General features: G+C 40.4%; 5 protein-coding genes across 10 annotated transcripts in view; 2 read left to right on the top strand and 3 right to left on the bottom strand.

Annotated features, from left to right (window-relative positions):
- The first annotated feature begins 757 nt into the window (after nt 1-757).
- On the top strand, nt 758-2,263 carry LOC139113708 (ninjurin-A). The gene has a single exon (XM_070675039.1). The coding sequence runs from the start codon at nt 1,058-1,060 to the stop codon at nt 1,715-1,717; it is 660 nt and encodes a 219-aa protein (XP_070531140.1). The 5' UTR covers nt 758-1,057; the 3' UTR covers nt 1,718-2,263.
- LOC139113697 (uncharacterized) lies at nt 2,146-5,089 on the bottom strand. Its single transcript, XM_070675023.1, has 5 exons — nt 4,585-5,089; nt 4,390-4,474; nt 3,619-3,830; nt 3,058-3,423; nt 2,146-2,644 (listed from the first exon to the last, which is right to left on the bottom strand). The coding sequence occupies exons 1-5, from the start codon at nt 4,702-4,704 to the stop codon at nt 2,297-2,299; spliced, it is 1,131 nt and encodes a 376-aa protein (XP_070531124.1). The 5' UTR covers nt 4,705-5,089; the 3' UTR covers nt 2,146-2,296.
- A 209-nt stretch (nt 5,090-5,298) lies between these two features.
- On the top strand, nt 5,299-9,197 carry LOC139113698 (protein spaetzle). The gene is made up of 6 exons (XM_070675024.1): nt 5,299-5,488; nt 6,936-7,221; nt 7,486-7,730; nt 8,068-8,124; nt 8,234-8,337; nt 8,426-9,197. The coding sequence occupies exons 1-6, from the start codon at nt 5,432-5,434 to the stop codon at nt 8,694-8,696; spliced, it is 1,020 nt and encodes a 339-aa protein (XP_070531125.1). The 5' UTR covers nt 5,299-5,431; the 3' UTR covers nt 8,697-9,197.
- A 55-nt stretch (nt 9,198-9,252) lies between these two features.
- Spec2 (CDC42 small effector protein Spec2) lies at nt 9,253-10,736 on the bottom strand. 3 transcript variants are annotated; one of them, XM_070675049.1, is made up of 3 exons: nt 10,540-10,736; nt 10,012-10,378; nt 9,253-9,909 (listed from the first exon to the last, which is right to left on the bottom strand). In XM_070675049.1, exons 2-3 carry the CDS (start codon nt 10,267-10,269, stop codon nt 9,901-9,903), a joined length of 267 nt encoding a protein of 88 aa, XP_070531150.1. In that variant the 5' UTR covers nt 10,270-10,378; nt 10,540-10,736; the 3' UTR covers nt 9,253-9,900. The 3 variants fall into 3 exon arrangements, with proteins under 3 accessions (XP_070531150.1, XP_070531149.1, XP_070531148.1); XM_070675048.1 differs by having other exon boundaries at nt 9,253-9,878; nt 10,012-10,392; nt 10,540-10,718; XM_070675047.1 differs by having other exon boundaries at nt 9,253-9,878; nt 10,540-10,718.
- Nucleotides 10,737-11,738: 1,002 nt separating this feature from the next.
- Nucleotides 11,739-20,861, bottom strand: part of LOC139113695 (cell growth regulator with RING finger domain protein 1) — a 20,299-nt gene continuing 11,176 nt past the window's right edge. For 2 of the 4 annotated variants that reach the window (XM_070675022.1, XM_070675019.1), the window contains exons 3-6: nt 16,327-16,498; nt 15,773-15,914; nt 15,554-15,661; nt 11,739-15,364 (exon numbers count right to left, since the gene is read on the bottom strand). In XM_070675022.1, coding sequence (XP_070531123.1) covers nt 14,882-15,364; nt 15,554-15,661; nt 15,773-15,914; nt 16,327-16,498 — 905 coding nt within the window. In that variant the 3' untranslated portion in view covers nt 11,739-14,881. The remainder of the gene's footprint in view (nt 15,365-15,553; nt 15,662-15,772; nt 15,915-16,326; nt 16,499-20,861) is intronic. The other 2 variants (XM_070675021.1, XM_070675020.1) reach the window with 2 other exon arrangements.

The raw sequence follows: 20,861 nt of genomic DNA, 5'->3' as shown, positions 1-20,861 counted from the left end.
GTTCATCGGCGATTCTCTTCCGTTTCTCCATGTTGCTGATAAAATATTCGGGATACCTCAAAGTAGAATAAACAACACGATGCAGCGATTAAATGCCAAATGTATATGTGTCTTGCTGAAGGTTTATTCGATTTTTTAAAATCATTTCTTTCTTCACGGAAGAACGATTTTAACGCGTACGTATCATTTATTATATGTCATTATAATAAAAATTTTAACTGAAATTATAATATTCAAAATTATAATAACACAAGCAGCGGGAGTTAACAATTAGATGATATAATATACTTGTTTCCTTCTTTCAGAATTAAGATTGGACTCGTTAACATGAAAAACAATTGGTCTAATTATTCAATTAGTTCTATTGAGAAACTGCAGTTTATCCGAAGATTATAGAAGAAGTTAAGAAGAATTCATTGTGTTAATAGTTAACCGTACCGTGCGTGTGTAGCTTTAATTACGGTAACGATTCTATGTTTTTCCAAGTGACGTAAACCGAGACCAGCATTGGGGAAACCGCGACCGTGATATGTTCCCGGTATAAACGTCGTAGCGTGCGATCGTGACGTGCGAAAGGATGAATCAGTTGCGACGCGCGGCAGCGAAACCAGTAGTAAACCGCAGTTCACCGTGCTACTCGCGTCGGTCAGTTCGCATTGTGAATCTGCGGCCGTTCTGCAAAGGCGAATAAGGATATCTACATGAACGAATGATATTAAAGGTAAAAAGATAATAAACTTATTAATATCTGACGTAAAAAGTCAAATAACGTCGTTTGTAAGAAGTATTTGTTAAACAATCGGTAGCAGTAAAAGAAGAATACAAATAATTATGTGAATTGTTAATAAAGTGTAATTAAAAAGGATATAATTTCTTTAAAGTTTAAATCAGAGAATGTGATAGTGCAATTCCTGATCGTGACGACAAAGATATTCTCAGATATGAAAGAGAAAAATGATGATTCTTTCAAGCAATGATAATAAAAGAGCGAAGTATGACAACTGTCTACTGTTTCACAGGTGATCTCTTTAATTGGTGATTTCTTCAGTTCGTCAAGATGAACGATAAAAAGCAGTCCGACGAAATACTGTATTTAGACGAAGTCAATGACGAGGTATCAAAACCTTTAACGTCCACCTTAGAGGAAGCAGCTCCGCCTATTGGTCTGCGCGCCGGTTTCGTCTCGGAAGCCGATGGAGATCTTGCCGACACTTCGCCGAAACCGGCATCGGCTGAAACAGAGGTCAACGGACGTGATAGATTAGACAAAAATCAGACGCTGGCAATTGGCTTCGATAACAGAACTGGACCAGAATCGCAATCCGGTTGGACCAGCACAATTTTCCCGTCGCCCGCGCCCACGCAAGTGACTCCCGATGTAAACGTTTATCAGCACAAGAAGACTTTGGCTCAGGGTATGATGGATCTGGCGCTATTGTCTGCAAATGCAAATCAAATGCGCTATGTTCTCCAGACGGACGGTCGGCACCCGTATTTTTATCCAGCTCTCGTCATGATTAGCATGAGCCTGTTTCTGCAAATCGCCGTAGGCATTGGCCTTATATGGAACAGCGTGTACAACGTTAAACAACACGAAGAGATGTGCAAGGCCAACAAGGCTAACAATTGGACGGTCATCGGCATTTTCCTCGTCACAATATTGAATGTCTTCATTTCGTCGTTTGGTGTTGTTGATCAGACGACTGTCACGGCATAATTTTTTATTTCTTATTTTGTACTTGACGTGTGCACGCTCTCTTTTTCTCTAAATGATATGCAATTGTTGTACGCAAAGTGAATGACCCGATAACATATCCGTTGTTTTCAAAGTGATATTAATAAGTTTAATTTTGATTGCACACAAAAAGTTGGTCTATTTCTGTGCTCTGTACTTAATGTATAAAAATCGTTAGGCTCGCTGAAGACTCGATACTGAAAAAAATGTTATTAAATTATTTTTATCTTTAGGATTTTGTATTGTAGTCACATCGACTTATGAAGCCAGAAGCAGAAGGCCAGAGTCTTTATTATTATCATAATTGTTTCTTTAAATATTTTCTCGTCATTAGCATAAAAAGTGATGAAGATATTTTAGATTCTAAAATGGTGCTAAGTGGCTTATTCTACACGTTGCACGTTACACCATTGTAAATTATATTCATTTATTTTTAATATATAACATATTCTTTTTTATTTTATAATAAGCACTGACATGACAAATATTATATGTACGCGGTAATAAATAATTCTTTTTTATATGATATTACGATTGTAATTATTAATTAATATCTTTTTGTTAAACATGAACGATAGATGGTATCAATTTTAACATTTCTTTTAATTCATTGGCCACTTGTTTTTTGTTTTGTTGCAAATTATCCTCCTCACGAGTCTGGCGTTCGTTCAAATCATCAGACCATCTCTGCGCTTCAGCGCTATTGCATTGACTTCTACGTGTGCGAGACGAGCAATTCAAGGCCGGATTTCTGGAACCATTGCCATCCATCGTTTCTTCGGACGTAACAATTCGTAGTCTGTCCCTAATTACGTGACGTAATAGCGAACAGAATGCAGCAAGTTCTCGTACACAGATTACTCTCGAATTCGATTCCATACATCTTTTGTGCTCCTGAATCACTGTAGCCTGCAATGTACATTGTTGCAATTACGTCGCAATTAAGGTAATATATCGTAAGAAATTTCCTAGTCTATTATCCGATTTTTGTTCCTCAAAGTAAACTCGCATCAAATTAATTTAATTAAGACAAACGTGAAGAATATTTCTATTACTCAATGTAATTTTCTGTACTTTTTTAAAGTCTAAGAAACGCGAGATCTATGTTTACAACGAAATATTGAGTTGCCAGCGGAGCTATTTCGTAAGATGAAGAAGTTTCTCAAGTCTAAACAAAACAAATAGAGAAACCAGATTCCTCGTCTTCGCCGAAGTATAAATTTATTTTCTACGTCATATTAGATGGAGAAAAAGGAGCTGCCGGAGGAATTTGACACCAGGGACTCTTTCCTTTAGCATTTTTTCTTAATTTGAAAATTTACCATCCAGTCGAAAAATATATGTCGCTTTTGCAGCCACTTGGTACGCTTATCAAGCAAGATCCCGACTTCACGGAATTCTCGCAACAGTCGTTGATCCTTCTCACAATTCTCGCTTCCGCTGTCGTTGAAGACGCGTGCCTTTGCGAAACGCTTTGTCAACGCCAATTCGGACACGCTCAAATGTGGCAGACCACTAGCATTGAGGCTCGCCATGTGTGCCTTGGATACTAATTTAGCCCGCTCACAAACCAACTCGTCGATCTCTCGCAAATTTAGATTTACCGTGGCGTTTAAATGCAAAATATTATCGAATTCTGCGCTCGTGGATAATGGTCGGTCCTTAGATACATCATTTAACAATGGAGACTAAACAAAATAAAATTAAACATGAAAAATAAATTGATAATTATTAATAAAGAGATTAAGACTCTATTTTAATGAATCATAAAAACTCAAATATTATAATTATAATGACGAGTTTCGTTTATTTTACTTTTTATTATACTTATTAAATACTTACGAAATATTTAAAGTGTTTTGTAATATTATTTTGATACTAACTTCCGAAGCATCTGCGGGCGAGCATTCAGTGCCCAAAACACTATCGGACAGTTTCGCTCGAAGAATAAAAGTCAAAACGTTCTGTGTTCCCAACAGCCAGGCTAAGGCTATTAACGCGTCCCTATTATGTTCGCTGTCTTGCGACAAACAATAAAACTCGATCGTCGGATATTGCAAGAATGCGAGATGTAACTTTACCGCCGACGATGCATCTGAAAATGCAATATGTAAATTTTTTTTTTCTTAAAGAATGCATGCGTTTGTATCTAAAAATTTCCGTGCAAAGAAACGCTGCATTAGTACAGCATGCATTTCTTACAATGCAATATACAAAAAACATAACAATTCCAGACGTATTTTACATCTTAACTATATCAAATTAATTCAAATCATTTTTTTTTCTGCTAAAATAATTAAAAAAACCTACAATGAGCAATTTAGAATATCTTTCATCTAATAAATTGTGCGTTAAATATTTCTTTGCAGACACCTGCAAATAAAACCTTCATGTCTTAATTTAAAAAACAAAAAAAATTATAATGCTTGTGTAATCAATCGTTAATTAAAAATAAGAGGTTGCATGTCTATCCTTAAGTATTTGAAAAGAGCGATGTAACTCTTCAATTGTATCAATTATAACACAACGTATACACACGCAATTATCAGCGAGAAGATACTCTCGCGTTTAAAAACATCCGTGCGGTATTTTTGCGAAAAACAACGATTGGAAATCTGGATCCAGAGTCAGAGTTTAGGTCGATCGAGACGAACCGTAATTTCGGAAATCCACGTTAGCTTGTTTCTCTTTGACAGCGTGACGGCTCAGGATGCGCAGCGTGCTCCACAGCACCTCGGCCTACACATGCAGACCACATGAGCGAGTGACGGAAGGATTAGGTTAGGTTATGTTACGCTAAATCGCCGAAGAAAACGCGGTACGGATCATCGACGTTTTGCTTTACTTACGGCAGCTTTGTCTGGGGTGTTGGCTTTGGCCAGCTGCAGGTGTTCCGGCGTCAAACGTACGTCCACCAGCGAATTAACGTACTCGCACAGCGCCGGCAATGCGTCCTTCACGTCGGACATGACGCCACGGGCAAAAAATACGCGCGCGCGCGCGCCCACATGTCCCGAGCTCGAACTCTTCCCGTCCTGTTCTAATTACAACGCGTCCTCGTTTCCTCATTAGTAACACAAACTAATTTGATCTACGACTTTACGCTACAGCTTCGCGTCTCTTTCGAGTTTTTAGAGCTACGAAAAGGCGACGGAAGAGGTGACAAAGTTGGCAAAGCTGAAACTGAAATCTAAAGTTGTCTGCAGACAACTGACGTGTCGTTTATCGAAGTGGGTCATGTTGGAAACGCTGGAAAAAAAAATATGGCGCCCGGGTACGGCAGTCAAAGACCAAAGGAATAACGACACCGGCTGGTAGGTTCCCACGGATCACCCAAGGTTTCGTTTGAGGGTTGATGAATGTGCGACTCCCTACTAGCCGTCAACGAAAAACAAGCGAGGCTTCGTCCGATGTGCGCGCACCTCGCTTTTCCGCGCCTCGCGGTCAGCAACGGTCAGTCCTGCCTCTCTTCCCCCGCTTCTCGGCCGAGCCGGAAGCGAGTCAGCTTTTTCCCCGTCACTCCTTCTCTCTTCTGTTTGCAGCAGCGGAGGCACTCGTCGAGGACCTCGAGTCGCACGCTGTTCGATCGGTCAGTAGAGTGCGAGCGGCCGCGCATGGATCAGCGTTAATCACTGTGGCGTCTCGCGGGAATCTTCCATCATCTTCGCTGTCCGAACGTCCGCGTCTTCCCCGAAGATGACACCGAGCGTTTCTCACCCGCGGAATCGGCTCGTCTGCCTGGCGCTCGTTCTGGTAAGGAATTTCCCCCCCCGCATCCCGCTCTCACCTTCGTAAGTCATTTCACTTTTAATTAATTCTCAATCTCGCTTGTTAATGACGCGCTTAATTGATTCATTAAAATTTGACCTTCTGTGAATTTTTCAAACTGACACGATCGCTGGACGGCTGCCGGAACACGGCCCGCGGGATCTCGGCGTACATGGAAAAGCGTATCGACTGAAAGACGCAGAAAACACGCTCGCGGCATCGTGAATTTTTATGCACACGCACACACCAACGGCGAGCCGAGGATTTTTACTGCCAAGATTAATATACCACCGACGATGTCCTTACGTTATTCCTGTCTCGATACCATCGCGGGACAGCCGAGTCTTTCGGCGTACCTCTCTGTAAATGGCCGAGAATGTTGATCGACGCTTCGCGCGCAACGAGAGTGCTAATTGCAGACAATCGGGAGAACAATTACGTATCGACGCGTCTGTCCCGATTCTTCGATAATTCCGCCTATTTCTCGTCTCTCGTCCCATTTTCGCGCACATCTACATTCAATTTTTATCTCTTCCAAGCGTTTTTTTTTTCTTCCTAGAATCATTATACGTTTTTTCCATTTACTAATCCGATCGGTTTCCTAATAATACACGAATTTAAATAACATGTTTTATGTGTAACAAGCGTTGCATGAGAGTGCAATAAAGCGACGACAAGTGGTATACCTGGAAATCGCGAAGGATCTGCTTCGCTTGTGGGAAGCATCGCGAATTAAAATGCGGGGGATACGTATTGCACGTCGGAAAAATTATTTCCCAGATTCAGCAACTCTTGGGTGAATCTCTCATCCGCGTTTTGAAACGCTCGCAAGGGATTTCCCCCTATAAATCTCATTTCATTAGCAATCTAAGAATTAAAAAAAAAAAAAAAAAAATTATGCAACGTTGCATATAATTTTTATAAAATTATGAATTGTATATATCTACAAGATCGTTAATGAAATTCTCTCAACTATTCTTTGTGTAAAATTTGCTGAAGTTTTTACATTGTAAATTTATGTTTGTTATAGCAAATAATATTTTTTATACCGTTTAATATATCGCAGGGAAGCGACTCCCACTGCTCGAAAGGAATCGACGTCGCGAAAAAGTATTATTAAACATTTTCGCGGCCCTGCGGTCAACATACGAGCATTCAAATTATATAATCTTGTTCACGGCCGCATTTGCACGTAATAGAATCTCGTACCGCCTCTCATAATCAGCCTCGGTACATAAATAAAATAATTTATCTGTTTCTTATCGCGTGCGCTCGTTCCCTCGCGATTTCGGTTGCCGGAAAGGAGGACGACGTTACTCCAAACATACATGCCGAACGATCAATAGATTACTTGGCGAAAAACGATTTATTTGTAGAAAAGGGGACAAATCCCCGATTTGACTTGGTTCTTATTCTCTTTTTTACTTGGCAGGTGTGTCTGACGGTGCGAGTTGAAGGGCATCCTCATGCTTTCTCGGAGGAAGAATCCTCGCAAGCCTCAAATTCCTCTGACCAGGACGAATCGTTATCGATTTCAAGACTGATCGACTTAGCATACAGAAATCACGAACTTCTGCCGCCGCAACAATGGTCGGAACAACAAACCGATCGAGACAGTCACGAACGGGGGATCGAGCGTACGCAATGGGACACCACGGAGCAGCAGGAGTCTTCTAGCGAAACAGTGACGCAATATAGAAAAAGGAAATTGCTGCAAGGCACGTTTACCTTGTATGAATATTGGCTCTGAGTGATCAACATTCTTTCTCAGTAACACTCGGAAAATGAATAATTGTAATCTGACCGAAGCTAGTGCTTAAAACGCGATCTAATGGTAATAACTGTGTTAAATGCGTTTTCTTCTATAAAACAGGCAATGTTAACATCTGTAGCGTTCAAATTGTACGACGAATCTCGCGTAATGATAGATTTAGCATTTGTTCTTTAATAAGCGATAAATATCGTTTGTTTTTCTGTTGCAGTAACGAGCTCGACTATATCGATGCACAGGAACTCGGATGAGAAGATTATTTTCCCGGATGGTAGAAATCCTTCGTTTACGTCGCTGCCGCCGCGAACGGCATTACCAGTCATGCTACCATTTTCCGCGCTGCCTTGCCGCAGCAATAGTACATTCTGCGAAAACGTCATTAACTACCCCAAGCAATTGGTGAACGCGGCGATAGCGCGGAACGCCAGTTTGAGGTTTCTGGAAACCGTCGATCCGGTTAGAGATAACTTATAATTTTACATGAGAGAGAGACAGAAAGAGTATATGTATGAGCACCAGCGATTGTACTCATTGTGTCAAAATCAAGATTTCTTTTTATATTTAATTATAATTGTTTAACTGTGCATGTATATACGATCTGCAGGACAAAGAAATCGATAAAATCGCGACGAGTTATATAAACTTTTAATACGCGAGACACGCTAGGAAAGCGTCTAAATACTCTGTCTGCTCCATAGAAACATTTTTATAGTTATAATTTTCGACGTAACATTTATTCATTTTGTTTATCAAATTCTGCAGTGTTTGAAAGGATACACGATTTTTTTTTCAGATGCCCATCGAACAGAGAATAGATGTTGCGGACGAATGGACATTTTGCCGATTTCGTGTGAGTTGATTTGGCTTATTTTTTAATGTACGGTTTTTTTTAAAGAATGAATAAATACGTACGAAATTATAATAAGTAATTGAAATATCATTGATTGTCAAATTCATAGGAACAAGTGGTATATCCGCAGTCCGCACAAAACAAAGAAAAGCAATGGCTATTTATCGTGAATCAGGACGAGTTGAAGCAAGGGATACGTATCGAAGTTTGCGTGTAAGAATAAATATAGTTCGATTTAAAGAATAACAATATAAAAGAAATACAATTTTTTTTTCTATGATAAATATATATGATTTCACAGGAACGAGGGTCAAGGCTGTAGCATGATCGATGGTTTTGCCGAAGGCTATAAGACTATTTGCAAGCAGAAGTTTATCTATCGAGAACTAGCGGCGGTTGGGAGCGACGGTAGCATTGTTAAGGATCAATTTCGCTTTCCGTCGAGCTGCTGTTGTCACGTAAAGTCTATTAACGAACCTACTGTTAGGCTGGGACTAGGATTAGACTTCCCACCCAATCGGACACAATATAACAGACCGAACGTTCGATTCTCTATGTCAACGCAACACTAATAAGTCAATAATCAGAAGAGAACGCAAATAGCTGTTTCTGTCTTACTTGTATCTGGGCAGGCGTTTGATACATGTCGCATATTCGAGTACGGCAGCATGCTCGACAGACGAACTAAACTCTGAACTAAATTCTGATTAATCTATCAAGTAACGCCTACTTCATTGCATCATCCTCATCTATCGTTAACCATTAATTAAAATTATTTTTTATATTGCACATAGAAGACGAACTTTGAAAAGATTAACAACAATGAATTATATAGACGGAACTTTTGTTACAAACAGCTCTGTCAAATTAAATTAACTGTCGAGCTTGGCCGGTGTCGCCAGCGATTTTTGTTACCTCTTTTCGTTTCTTGTTAAAAAGATATATAAACTACCTCTGGCCCTTGTTACATCTCTGAACTAAAATTTCGCTCGGTCTATCTATATTATGTCAACGAGTCAAAAGATCCCACCGTCATGTCGTAAACGAAAATAAAAGAAAAAAAAAAAAAAAAATAGTGCCTAAAGAAAGTCAAAAGTCGAGAGCGATTAGGATGGAAAACAGAAACAATTATGTACTTTTTCGTATAAATATCGCCGATATTCTTTTGTATTATACGCGATTTTTTTTTGTATAATACGCGAACAATATTTGACAGTAGGATAAGAGTTACATGTACAGAATTATATTATCATGTGATATTATGTGATACGATTACTTATTATACGCTAATTACACATCTACGTTATATTTTCTAAATCTTAAAAAGTAATTTTACAAATAAAGCGATCCATTCTACGTTCTTGTATAAATTACTTTTCTTTTTCGCGTGGAACGTTAGATCGCCATCCAAAAGGCACATCAGTTTTTATTAAAACGTAAATCAGTCAAAAGCATAGAAGTAAATTCATAAATAGTTATGCTGTAATATGATTTACTCTGGCAGTTTCTTATGGAATGGAAGTCCAAGATTTATTCGGTATGCACGTGCATGAGTTTGTCTTAATTGTCTAACGGATTGTCATATAAAATGCCACCTTATCCATATGAAAGAAATGCGCTCGTCTCTCGGACGAATAAGGAACATCGATATTGGAAACGTTTCACTTGCCTTTCCGCCGCAACGTAAATGCTCTCGCGGCATTTCTGATGTGTTGAATGCCTCACTGTAACTTATAAGTCATCCCTCAACAAGTCTGTGACAAAAAGATCAAGAATTCAACTGACCTGGTAAAATAATGAAAGTCTAAAGCTAATACTTTACGCAACCCAGTAGAAAGAAACGAGCGAAGCTTGACGTTGAAAAATGAACAGTAAAATGGTACTTACCTTAGCATTGAAGTCATGGTCAAATCCACTTTTCCTCTGCATTTGTGCTTGAAGGTCGGCCAATTGTGCGATCGACATGTCGACGTCGCCGCTGCTGATGTGTGCCGTGTGCCTGAAGTTCGTGGGTACGCCGATCATGCTGCGGTCTATCCTGAGCCTCTGGTGTGTCCTCCCAGAGTTTCGCCTAGCGTTTCTCGTGGCTCGCCTCGTCAAACAGCACGTGAAACACTGCACCCACAGCTCGTTGTTGCCAGCCATCTCTGCGCTTACTTCTGTATAATTGACCTCGATACGTGCACGATCTTCCACGACCCTTCAGACCCTACAGTAAGCCCTTTGACGGTTCGGGAAGCAAGCTGGCGTTTTTCTAAAGTGAAACGACTATTGACGAATAACGTTAGGTTAAGGACGGTCAAGCGACGCGGTAGCTGCGGAGGGCAGCGTACCTCGGTGAACCTGAAGTCACCTTGAGACAGTAGGCGACTTCGCGTAGAGGTTAAGTTAAACATGACGGTACAAGACACAAACCTCAGCGTTAATCTTTCGTCGCGCCGGTTTCAGCGGCCGGCGTGTCTAGCGCAGTGAACATCTCCGTGGAACACGTGGCCGGTGGTCGCGAAACTCGCGAATAGCATCGCACCCTGCAGGCGCAAACACCGTAGGACTGTAGGACGAACTGATTGGAACCAGAGAGCCCAACTCGGAATCGCGACTTTCACGTGTATAGATACAGAGGCTCATCCGTGTGAAGCTCTTGCCTTTTCTTCTATCCGACGGCAGCCGAAGCGCTGGCTTCACACGGACGAGCCTCTGTATCTGTACGCGTGGAAGCCGCGATTCCGAGTTGGGCTCTCTGCTTACGAAGGCGATAGTGGAGACAAAGGCGTTCGCGTGCGACACGGGTAACCAACACGAGGCGCGCGGGCCGTTTCACACGATCGTCTTTCGCGATCCTCGCGAATGCCGTAAGAAGCACACTCGCCCCGAAGCCGTTCTTCTCATAACTGCACGTTGCACTTTAAATAGAATGGACGTGTAACTGTGTGCGTTGGACGTTGAAGAAAGACGAACGAATTCATCCACATCGACACAAAAAGATCGCTCTGGAAGTAACGAACAATAACTGCTTCTCACGTGTCGGAAACCCGAGGATGCATCTCTGTTCTTTCCCTCCTGAATGCTTAAACTGCTTTTATTTTCTCACGCCACTTTCCATAAAGTAAATTTATTATTATAGTTTTATACATTTTTTTTTCTCAGATTCGTTCAAATAAGAAAATAAAATTTTTTTTTTAAACAAATTTTGCGCGTTCTGTCGTATACAATTTTTCATATCACGATTAGTAGATCGTGTAAAACGGGTTTCCGAGCTCCAGTCGTTCCTCTTACTCTTCTTCCTCCGTCTCAACGAAGCCGCGAGTGTGTGTTGCCCAAAGTATACTCACCGTAAGGAACGGCGTTCGTTCTCGCCGCTCGTCGCAGCAAATCATATCTGCCTTTAAATGCACAAGATACAGTTAGAGCGAACCAATTTGTACACAATGCTTTCTAGATGGATGTAACATATTCCTATACGAGAGTTTAGCTTCGCAAGCGAGAAAACTGCACGTACTATTTAACAATAAATCAATACACCGAATAAAATAAACTCTAATTCTTCAAGACTTCGATAGGTCGACAATTCATATTCGTTTTACCAGCGAAAAGTAATCGACGGACGAGATATATAAAATGCCAGCTAATACATTTTATTTAAATAAATTATGTACAAGTGCGGTTTCGAGACGTTCGTATCAAGTCTCGTCGCTTAAAACATAAATTAAAGTGTTAATTTCTTTTACGATAAATTGACTGCAAAGGCCTTCTCTTCCTTCGTGTCCCTTCAACAACCGTTCTCGCGTTTCAGTTTATCCGGCAAACCTCCTTAGGTCTTTTTCTCGAACGAGTCATTCCTCTAGTCAACCCGCTCGCGAGATGTATTCACGCAGACATTGTTAGAAATTATCACAGTCTGTCTATTTACAGCGTTAAACGTTAACACGACGGTCCTAATCTACAGAATTAACATCACCTTCCTCTCATGCATATCAAATATTTGGTGCCGCGTATACTTTGTTGACGTTTTGGATGCTGAAAAAATTTCGCCTAAAACACCACACACACGCACACACATTTTACTCACATGTACGCGCGCAGCACCGCGTACACATATATACACGCACACAATACTAAACGTGAATATTGCAAAACGAATAATACTTAAATTGTATGTGCACGAACGTAAAGTAAATGCTGCACAGCAGTAAATTCTGTTAAGGAAGTAAACTTACGCATTAATAGTATACATATATGTATAAATATATCTACCAAGCATCGGATAATTTGTCGGCGAATTCGTATTGTTGGAAACAACGATGCTGTTCCAGTTCGTATGTAAAACTATAGTTACCGAGCAACAATAGACGTAGTATGAATAAAATGGTCCTCGTAGTCCGATATTCGAAACACCGTCATGTCTTGGAAAGCTGTACAGCTGTCGTTTCCATTGACTGGATATATTATTGCTTAGTACTACTTAAGTAATTAAATACAAGATCGAGCTTTCGACATGAACAACTCGCTCGCTTTTTCTTCTCTCATATTTTATTATTCGGCGATATTAATTCAGCCAAGTTATGGTCGATCTATTCATATTAAGTCTATTGTTTGCTAGTTTGATTTCAATTTTACTGTGCCAAAACCGGAACACTCTTTTCTTAGCTCTCGCACGTACTTATCATAATGTATTTACAATTAATGTACTCACAAAAAGTCACATAGTAAAAATTTGCATATACACGAGTATGTATATATACATGATGATTTAGGGGAACACAAATCGAAATTTGCATTTCTTATATTTAATATTTAATTTGTTCTTTTTCCCTTTTTTCTTTTTTCTTTTCTTTTTTTTTTTTTTAAGAACATATAATTCGAAAGAGAAGTTATAAAATGTTAAAATAGAATTTTGACGTGAAACTAAAACAAAGAACATATTAATTAAATAAATTGAATAATTTATCTAAATTAGGACATATAATTATTTTTTCAATTTCATAGAGAAAAAGAAAGAGATGTAGTGTTTTCTGTTTAAAGGCCGAAAATTTGTAATTATGTCATATTTTTAATTTCAGCAATTTTATATATTCCCCTTGGTGTACCATTTAAAAAGAAAGTTACTATTGATTTATTGTGGTTAAGTACACTGAGAGATAGATATGGCGTTTACTGCGGCGATGACGGCTAGCGTACTCCTCAGTTCTCGGACTCTTCGGCACATGTACTACGCGCTTCGTGTGAGACTCGAAACACACCACGCTAGGGTCACGTACACTGAGAGGTAGATATGACATTTGCCGTCGCCGTGGCAAATGCCCATATCTACCTCTTAAGGTACTCACTAGCCGTCGTCGCCGCAACAAACGCTGTATCTGTCTCTCAGTGTACATTTGGCGTCGTTATGTCATTAAATTTGAATTAGGCACTCTCGGATTGAATATATCACATACAATCATTTTCACATCGTAACTAAAAAAGAAAAATCCGCAAATATGTTAATTAATTTAATATTACGTAATCTATTACTTATTATTTAAATTTTTATTTTATTATTTATGTGTTCCAAATTGTGTCACGATTATTTTGATCACGCACAGAATCGCGGATGTCTAAATACATTTCACTTGCGCATTTTCGTCACTCCGAACGAAATATCTAATTTTATGTGCAAAGACATAAATGACGCTAAATGTATGACAATCCAATTGGACCGCGGAGCACTGTCTTCTAAGTAAAGCGCGGAAAATCGTTATTACGATTATAATTTTTTTAATTAAATGAGTTGAAATTTATTCAGGTGGGCCGGTGACGCGCATGAAGTAGAAGAAAATACTTATAATCTCCAAGTTAAAATTTTTAAATAAATTTTAAAAAAGATGAAGAGCTCGTTTCTGGAGATATTCTAAATTCGTATTAAAAAAAAAATTAATGTTACACGTATAAGTAAAGAATATAAAAAAAATAGAAACATTTTTTAAAATTAAATATGATTCTCAAATAATATGCGCACGTACATATGTCGAAAATCGTTGAATAATCAATGATTAAGAATAAATGATGATAGCTCGATTTTTCAAAAGAGAAAGTGACAAAGTCATATATAATTCTCGATTAATATCATGATTAAACATATACTATTTTATTTTAATATTATTTTCTCTCAAATATATGATATCACGCGAAAAATTGAAATATTAAACATCGATTTTTAATAATTACTTTTACGTTCATTACGAAAAGGGAATAAAGGATTTATTTTATATTTTTATTCAATCGAAGAACTTTGTTAGAAAAAAAAAAGTTGAAATTCTGTAATATTTTATGTGAAAATTATTTGCACATGTACCGTGGAATGAACAACCGAGCTATCATAGCACACTATTTCGTGAATTCTTACAAATTTGCGTAACCGTCTCAATGTGATTGATACTTTTTGTATTAGATTGCAAGTTCCACGAATTTATTCACGTGTAAATTTCAGTTGAATTAACAACTAGTAAACTTGTGCAATACTTTCAACTTCTACAAGAAAAATTAGGACAAACTAACACTTTATACGTATATAAAATACATATACATATGATATTCATTGAAAATAATTCGTTTAAAATATGTAATATGTTTTTGTAGAATGCAATTGCCAATGAACTGTTAAACATACACGAGAATAAACTCGCAGAAAATTCACTTGTACCGAACAAAAAGTTTCTCCAATCGTTCCGACGTTTGCACGTATAGGACGTATGAGTTTATCGATAGAGTAGATATATTCCTATCGGGCGAAGCCGAGGAAATCGGTCAACCGGTCGTTCCAATCGTGAAGCCAGTGAGTGGGACCGTGGCTGGGCTGACGCTGCTTACACGGGTTGATCTCCTTTTCCGGCGGCATGTACTCTTCACTGCGTATGCAAAAGTAACTCTTGATCGGGCTGCGACACATCGGACATCGCTCCAGCTTGTCGAAGCACGAGGCGCAAATACAGGTATGTCGGCATGGTAGCAGAGCACGCGATAACGGGAAGTACTGGCAGACGACGCAGAGCTGCTCGCCCGCGGTGTTCCAAAGCGAGCCGTTCTCTTGTTCGCCACTTTGGCCGGATGCCACCAAGGTGCCACGACCGCCACCGGTGCCGTTGGTGGTGTCGTTGTTGTTGCATGGCTCGGCAAGTGCTAGAGCTGGCGAACCCAGACCTGCCGACGACATCGCGTCGCTCTCGTCATAGTTGCTCGAGTTCCCCGTGGCCAGGTACAATTGCTGTGAAAAAATCGCGACCGCGAGTTATCGTTATGTCGGTTTTCGATAGAGATCTTAAATGTTTATAAAATATAATTACGAGTCTGAGTGGAAATATTAACTTGTAATATTCAGGAGATTCGACAGGGATGATTAATAGCAGATACCGAGATTCACTTTAAAAATTGATTACTTCGTGTTACCACTCACCTTTAAGCAAGACAGTTGGCCGTTCGCCTGCTTTAAATACTGCGCTAAAATCGAAGTCGGTAGCGTGCACACGCTGTCCCTAATGTGAACAACGTTCACCAGGGCCACCTTAAACAGAATGCCATGAGAGATGACGAGTAACAATAAAATTACAGTGAGACAAGGCTCCGCTTTCTTTTTCTTTTCCTTTTCTTTAATGTGTAAAATAAAGAAACTCACGGTCTCGTCGGGATGGAGATCCCGGTTGTCTCTTCGAATTAGAAAGATCACCAGAGGATAGCAGAGTCGTGGTGGGATTCCCAACTCCAATCCCGGAGCCGGTAGCGACAATCTCAACGTTTCCTCGTCGTGCGGCTGTCTACTGTAGTTTCGGTCAAGGAAATATAATTCAACATATACGCAAGTAACAAACGAACGAACAAAAAATGAACGCGAGCTAATTAATCGGTGTCTTGTATTTTTAAGAATACAAAATAGATCGAGGAAAACATCTAATTAAAAACGTCCGTGATTGACTTGTAAATTATTTTCCGCGTATTTCCGGTTTAATCGGTTCGACACGAGCCATCGCGCTAATCGTACGTGTACGATTCATCGTTATATTTTTGTCACGGGAGACAAATTCGAGGTAGCCAGATGTTCGCTAGATCGCACGTGATCCGGCTGGCCTGCTAGATTACTCGTAATTGCACTTCCTGTTGTTTCGCGTCTTGAAAGTCGAGCGGAAAAGATCTTGCGGCCGAGGCCTCGGGAGTGATTTTCTCAAAGGATACGTTTGCGGTGGTGTCAGGTATTGCGCGTGACCTTGCAGTAGGGTACCGTTCAAAGACGCGTCCCGCAGCGTGCTCCAAGGCTTCCAAAGCGCCAGATGCAGCTCTCTTATGCAGACGCCCCAGATTGCTTGCAGCGAATACTCCACTTGGCTGGACACCTCGCACTCCACTTCTAAAACAAAGCATTTAACTTTAGACAGGCAGAACTAAGTTCGACAGGTCGAAATTGCAAGTTGAAATCGCGAGACAAATCCGACAGAGCTTTTCGCTTAAACACCGCGTCTTTCGAATCTGAGACAATCAAAAACAAGGTGTCGAGATCTTATTGCCAGCTAATCGTTATCGCTGTTGTTAGAAGCTGGAAAAAAAAAAAAAAAAAGACCAGGAAAAGAAAAAAATTGCCCGTCGACGGACTTACATTCGCCCGTCGCTCGGATTGTTAAGATAAACGCCTCGCAATATCGCGAATGATTTACAAAGCTCGCAGAGGTTTAAATGTCAAGATCAGCATAACGATCAACGTAACGCTGTCGAGCTGTCGCTGCATGGCAATCGGCGAATACAATCGCGGGGGAAAGAGAACGCGAGGCACTGTTCGACCATTGAGGTCGTTTCCCAATTACACCTCCATCGTTATTATCGTCGTTTCATCTGTCCGTTTACTTAATCGGCGATTATCGCTTTATCACCGAGCGTACAAAAAGGAAAAATAAATAGAATCGTCGGGGAAGGAGGGAAAGGAGGGGCTCGATTATCCGACCGTTGCCGCGTAATGCGGATTATTAGCCCCGATCGCTTTACGCCCCGTTTACGATCGCGCAACAATTCGGCGCGGATCGTAACGGTACGTGGCGCAATCGAGATATACGAGGCAGAGAGCGAGGCGCGTGAACGCTTAACGGGAGAGACCGGTATTACCACGACTACGAAATTTTAGTTTCTTTTTCTCAAGCCGGGGCTCGGGGCCGAAACGCAGCAGCTCGCGCCGCTTAATTGCGCAAAACCTCCCCCTCTACCCTGAGTATTTTGCAACGCCCCGTAATTCACCATCCTGCAAGAGAGCCGCCGGTAGGCTTTTTTTTTTTTCCGCTGCCGGAGAACGCATCGCCGATCGCATCGCGGATGCGATCTCGCCATACGACGGTGGGGGGGCCGCCTCTGCCGAGCCCTCCGCGCCGTCGACCTTTTTCCGCGGGCCTCTCTCAATCGCCTATCGGCCTAGCAATAAATTAGATTTGCACCGACGAGAACCCAGCGTGCCGGTTCCCGGCATTTAGAAGTGCCCTTTCAGGCATGATCTCGCGTATCGCTCGGAGTATTGCACAGTATACGGAGTACGAAACTGCAGAACGCAACGTGTTGCGGTATAAATTGATCTCACCCGGAAAATTATGCGCTGGAACCGAAACAACGTGGATATTACGAGAACTATTTAGCAATTTAGAGAAAGAGGGAGAGAGAGAAAGAGAAAAAAAAAAAGGTCAGCGCAATCGTGCGATGTAATAAGCGTAAATTGAAGGGTTGGGAGTAACTGTTAATATAATAACGCGTTTCTCGCTATTTTATCGGTTTTCGGCAACGTTCGTTTGAGTCGCACGTGTCACACGTGCTCCATTTCGAAACTAATAGCGTTGCTTGTGGCACATATCGCGCAACGTTTGTAAGAGTACAAATTTGGTCACGTTGAAAAGTTCCAATGCTTCCACAGGATGTAATAATGACGTTATAAATACATAACGCTTGCACGAAATCGTTAATATATGACGTTATAATTACTCTATGTTCGATAAGTGTATCGCGTGATAAAAAAAGAGTACAAAATCAGAAAAAATAAAGAACAAAACTATCGACGGTGTCTTAATTTTAATTCACAAGTTTAACGTCGTTTTAATAAACGACGCGGATCGCCGGTGAAAAAAAAAAAAAAAAAAAAAAAAGGATAAATGACAATTGGATTTGTCGCATTAACATCATTGACAGTCCGACGGTAAATTATTTGGCGACCTGATGTTGCGAGATTTTATTTACGACCACGGAGGTGCTTGTCATCCGCCAGACGTGACCCGTTTAAGTGTTTTCCGTTAATAGTGATAAAACAAATTTAAACGGTGACGAAAGATGATGATGGGGTTCCGTGAAGATCTCTCTCTCTCTATCTTTTTCTCTCAGCTGCGCAATCACGCGCGGCGTAAACAACGAGTAATGGTCCCTTTCAATTCGTAATTAAAATTACATACGAAATTGAGTGCATACGCGTGACATTTTCGTCGGGCTTGCGAAAGGCACGACCCAACGTGAACGCGCGGACGTCTCGTCCTTAGCGCTCGTCGCGCGATGAACATCTCGGCGAGAGTTCGAGGCGGGATGGCGGCGGCGGCATTACGGCGCTGTTATTTCACGGCTGGTTACTAAAAATTATTGCGTAAGAAACGCGCTTTCGAGTTTTCTCTCTCTCTCTCTTATCGACACGGTCTCGTTCCGAGAGACTATCTCCGCTGCGTAAGGGAACCAAAGGGGTTTCCAGGTCGCGTCACACTTTGCTGCTCCGGCGCTCTCCTCTAATCACTCGGCGGTTCTTTGCGGGAGAGGAAAGGTGGGGGAGGTAAGAAGCGGGGCTCCCCGGAAGTGACCGGTGCCGCGTTCGAATGAAAGGATTACCCCCCCGAAAAATTTAAAAAATTCCATTGAGAGGCAGGATGAATTGGAGTGCAGCCTCCCGCGGCTCACCTAAAGTCGCGGATCGAACGCGTCGCGTCTCGCCGGTAGCTTTCACTTTCGTTTGCCTCTCGCCGAGCACCACGAGATCTCGAACTCTGCGGCACGCTTCGGATTTCCGTGGGCGCGAATCCAACCCGCTCGTCCTCGTCTCTACCGATTTTTTTTTCTTCTTTATATTTTTTTTTTTGCGGCCGAAAGGGACAAAGTTAGCGCGATCCAGAATTCGCGATCGTGCAAAACCGGCTCGCGAATCGCGTTTCCATCTCCGTTAATTTGTAATTTGCGTTTTAAATATTTCTCTGTTCCGCAATCGACGGTTGCATTTCCTGCAGAAAAAAAAAAAAAAAAAAAGAAAAAAAACGGATAAACAAGTCGGAGTATTTAAATCAAATATATTCCAAGCGTCTTATTTGTGGTTAATGTGGAATATTTTAACGAGCAACGCTAATCCTCGCATCTGTCATATAACACTTTGTATAAATAATAACCTTACACAATTTGTTCGACGAGTTGTATGTCAAGTATGTCTTTTTACTTGTTATGCATCAAGGATCGCACTTCGCTTTTGTTTTTTCCGTCATCCGGATTCGATCTGTGATTGAATAATAGACGTAACTCTATCGAAGATATCGTATAATTATCCAATTAATTAAAAAAAAAAAAAAAAAATTCTTCTCGTGAATTAAAATCCGCGTTCTTCTAAAAAAAAAAAAAAAGACCTTTTCGCTATAATGTAACGTTCCTTTTTTCTCATTGATCCAATCAACTTTTATTTTTTGCTGTCACCGTTAATGGCTGTGCGGGACATGTTATCGATATAATGTTAGGGTGTATATATACAAACATTGGTAATAGAATACGAAATATCTCTTTGCGGTGCAAAAAGAAAGGTGGAAAAAAAGTTGCTCACCCGATCTACGTGACTGAGCAGTAGTATTGAGTCAGTCGCCAGTAGTATCGATCAAGGTCGCTGCGATGATCAGGTCGGGCAAGTGTTCTCGCTGATCGTACGCGTGATCTATTTACACGTTTAAAAAAAAAGAAAAAAAAAAGAAAAAAAAAAAAGATTCACGTCAAACGTAATGAGCCGAGCAGGTATGAATGAATTCGCTTCGATAAACTCTATCGTAACGCATGTCGTTCGCACTGAAGCGAGTTATAAGAATCTGTTTCCTCTTAAAGAGTCGTCGTCTAAATTAAATTGAGCTAACTTCGATTTCTCGCCAAAGAGAAAAAGAAAAGAAAGAAAAAAAAAGCATTCTTGTAAATACTTTTCCCGCAATTATTCCTTTATTCTTGCCAGCTGGATCTACGTTCATATTGAATATCGCGACCCAGACTCGTTGCAGTCAATTACAACGTATCTGTTCGCTCGCTTTGTTCTGGATCCGGTTATAGAGGCGTACGTGCGAAACTGCACGTTCATTCCGCGAGCCTCCACTCGTCAAATCGTTGTTTACGGTTTAAAATTAAATTTCTTATAAAACGATAAGTATTATTCTAATTATTGCAACCTTGATATTAACAACAGATGCATCTACAAACGAAAACAAAAAAAAACGGACGCCTATGTGCCGATTTTATTTTTCCTCTTTGTGTAAGCTAAAGTTCATCAAGTTTTTAAATTCAAAAGTACGAGCGACAAAAAAAATATTAAAATAAAAGACAAAAACTTTTAGAAAAAAGAGAAAAAAAAAGGCAAGAGATTTAAAAGAATTATTCAGACTTAAATAAAAAAAAAAAAAAGGAAAGTAAACAACTTAGACATAAAATTTTTTTTTAATGTCAAACAGTGAAATATAAAAGTATACCGAAGG

Source organism: Cardiocondyla obscurior, linkage group LG03 (assembly GCF_019399895.1).
Source record: "Cardiocondyla obscurior isolate alpha-2009 linkage group LG03, Cobs3.1, whole genome shotgun sequence".
Classification (NCBI taxonomy): Eukaryota; Metazoa; Arthropoda; class Insecta; order Hymenoptera; family Formicidae; genus Cardiocondyla; species Cardiocondyla obscurior.
Note: the sequence above shows the minus strand (reverse complement) of the source record. Positions and strands in the feature narration are given on the sequence as shown.

Coding starts and splice junctions, on each gene's coding strand:
- LOC139113708 (XM_070675039.1), top strand. CDS start 1,058: ATGAACGATAAAAAGCAGTCCGACGAAATACTGTATTTAGACGAAGTC.
- LOC139113698 (XM_070675024.1), top strand. CDS start 5,432: ATGACACCGAGCGTTTCTCACCCGCGGAATCGGCTCGTCTGCCTGGCG. Junction 7,731..8,067: donor TTCTGGAAACCGTCGATCCG/GTTAGAGATAAC, acceptor TTTTTTTTTCAG/ATGCCCATCGAACAGAGAAT. Junction 8,125..8,233: donor GGACATTTTGCCGATTTCGT/GTGAGTTGATTT, acceptor TCAAATTCATAG/GAACAAGTGGTATATCCGCA.
- Spec2 (XM_070675049.1), bottom strand. CDS start 10,269: ATGGCTGGCAACAACGAGCTGTGGGTGCAGTGTTTCACGTGCTGTTTG.
- LOC139113697 (XM_070675023.1), bottom strand. CDS start 4,704: ATGTCCGACGTGAAGGACGCATTGCCGGCGCTGTGCGAGTACGTTAAT. Junction 4,475..4,584: donor ACACCCCAGACAAAGCTGCC/GTAAGTAAAGCA, acceptor CTGCATGTGTAG/GCCGAGGTGCTGTGGAGCAC. Junction 3,831..4,389: donor CGTGGATTTCCGAAATTACG/GTTCGTCTCGAT, acceptor TTGCATTTTCAG/ATGCATCGTCGGCGGTAAAG.